Raw genomic sequence first — 2,260 nt, 5'->3', positions numbered from 1 at the left:
TTATTATTATGGATAAATTTTTTCTTCTTCAAAGAAGGATAGAATTTCACTAATTTTATTAGCACTGTACCTCTTGGAAATAAGGCTAGCAGCTAACATTTTCTTTTGGTGAAAAATTTGGACAATTCAAGAGCTACATTATTATTTCAACAATCAAACACAAGTATATCCTAAATTTACAGCGGTATATTTATATACATTTAAGTGAACAAAACATAGGATTATAAGATTTATACAAAGATTTATGAAAATAGAAAGAAAAAGATTATGAAAAGTTATATAAATTCGTTGTTATTAATTCCCAGAAAGGGGGGAATTTTTATTATTATATTTGATGATAAAAGTTTTTCATATATATTATACTTCATGATATATGATGTTAGTATTTTTGTTTTTGTTTCACATTCTTTCCATATTAACAGAGCACATGGAGATATCATTGAATCACTTCATATGCAAGATGTTCAATCGCTGGAGCAACCATTGTTTGCTCGCATGGTGGTTCGCCCGGAGGCCATGAACACCATTGATACCTTCCTTGAAGGTGCAGGAAAAGTGAAATTCGCCATTAATGGCAAGCATGTTTGGGCTAGAAAATATGTTCCCAAGGAGAATAAGTCACCATCTTCTGGACCATCCTCACCATCTTCTTCAACTGAGACACCATATTGATAGTTTCATGAGATATATTTCATAGCTATGCTATGATGCCATTATCGTTATTTAGTTGATATGTTGGTATATCATTGTATGTCCGAATCCAGAGACAAATAAGCTATAGGGTTCATATAATCCCTGGTTTCAAAATAAAGTTTGGACAACCTATTTTCATAATTGTCATTCTTCTTTAAATTTATCGGTCATCATGCTTACTTTACATGTTGGATTTGACCATTTTTTTTTTCTTTACTATAATACCAAAGTCGTCTCCAACTTTTTAAAACACTCATAATAAAAATATTCTCTATTCTTAATTAATAACCACAAAAATTATTCTCAAAAATATTATAAAATACGATAAAAATAATTTCAAAATATTTTAAAGTATCATAAAAATAATAGAAAAGAATAGTAATTTTTTATACGTAAAAATCGATTTTTGTATTTGACAAACTATTTATGTATTTGATTTAAAATTTTATAGGAATTTAGATAAAATTATTTAAAAAGCAAATACAAAACTAGACTAAATAAAATTTGTTCTCTAAAACTTTTTCAATTTTTAAAAGTATTTTTGGCCTTCAGATAAAATATTGTGAATTTTTAGAATAAAATATCTTATTTTTTAATTATATTTATAAAAAATTACATCAAAATTTGATTTTTAAAATATTTTTTCCGCTTAAAATATTTTAAGATTTTTTTCTGTTAACAAAATTGAGATATTTTATTAAAGATCAGGAACAATTCTAGTAGTTTATCAATTTTTTTAAAGGATAAAAAGTGCTAAGCTAATATGTTTCAGAATTTTCAAGCACTTTCTTGTAAACACATTTTAGATTGATTGACATATCTAAGCGAGTTATCTCAATTTCTCCTTGAAAATGATTTAAATTATTTTCTTTTTTCTGGAATAAATTAAAACGACCGATATCCAAGTTTTATTATCAGAAGTAATTCGCATTTTGAACAATCATACTAACAAGGTACGAAGAAGCAATTTTGGCTCAGTTGGGCTAACCCGTTTTGCCTGCCAATAAACGTGGCTTGAACATTAAATTTAATGTCCAGACTGCCTGATATGTGCAGGGCATTGGCGAGGCAGGACATTGGACAGTGGACACCCGCTTCTCTCTTTTCCCTTAATTATAACACACCAAATTAAATACCTTCTTCAGCATATTTCGGAATGAAAAATATTAGAGGGAGGTTAGAATTTATTATTTTTTGTTATTAATTAATTATTACGAAGTATCCATATTTTGTTAAGTTATCATATTTGTATGTTGGATATATTGTAGATACGATATTTATCGACGTTCATTCGATATGCGTGTTTATTGTGTACAACCGTGTGTTTTAATAAAAAATAAAATTTTTTTTTCGGATACGCTTGGACACACTTAAATATTATCACATGTTAACATATTCAGTCTTATTCTTAACATATATTTTTAAAATAAATTTAGATATAGTATATATTATTATTTATTAAAACAAAAAAATATTAAATATTTGATATAATTAAAATAAGATTTTAAAAATAATTAAAAATTTTAATTTATATTTTAATATAAAAATATCAAAATATCATTATGAT

The 2,260-nt window shown here is 26.0% G+C and overlaps 1 protein-coding gene across 1 annotated transcript in view; it reads left to right on the top strand.

Moving 5' to 3' along the window:
• Window positions 1-864, top strand: part of LOC107628314 — a 2,362-nt gene extending 1,498 nt beyond the window's left edge. The window contains exon 2 of the mRNA XM_016331048.2: window positions 423-864. Coding sequence (XP_016186534.1) covers window positions 423-672 — 250 coding nt within the window. The 3' untranslated portion in view covers window positions 673-864. The remainder of the gene's footprint in view (window positions 1-422) is intronic.

This window comes from Arachis ipaensis, chromosome B02 (genome assembly GCF_000816755.2).
Source record: "Arachis ipaensis cultivar K30076 chromosome B02, Araip1.1, whole genome shotgun sequence".
NCBI lineage: Eukaryota > Viridiplantae > Streptophyta > Magnoliopsida > Fabales > Fabaceae > Arachis > Arachis ipaensis.
Note: the sequence above shows the minus strand (reverse complement) of the source record. Positions and strands in the feature narration are given on the sequence as shown.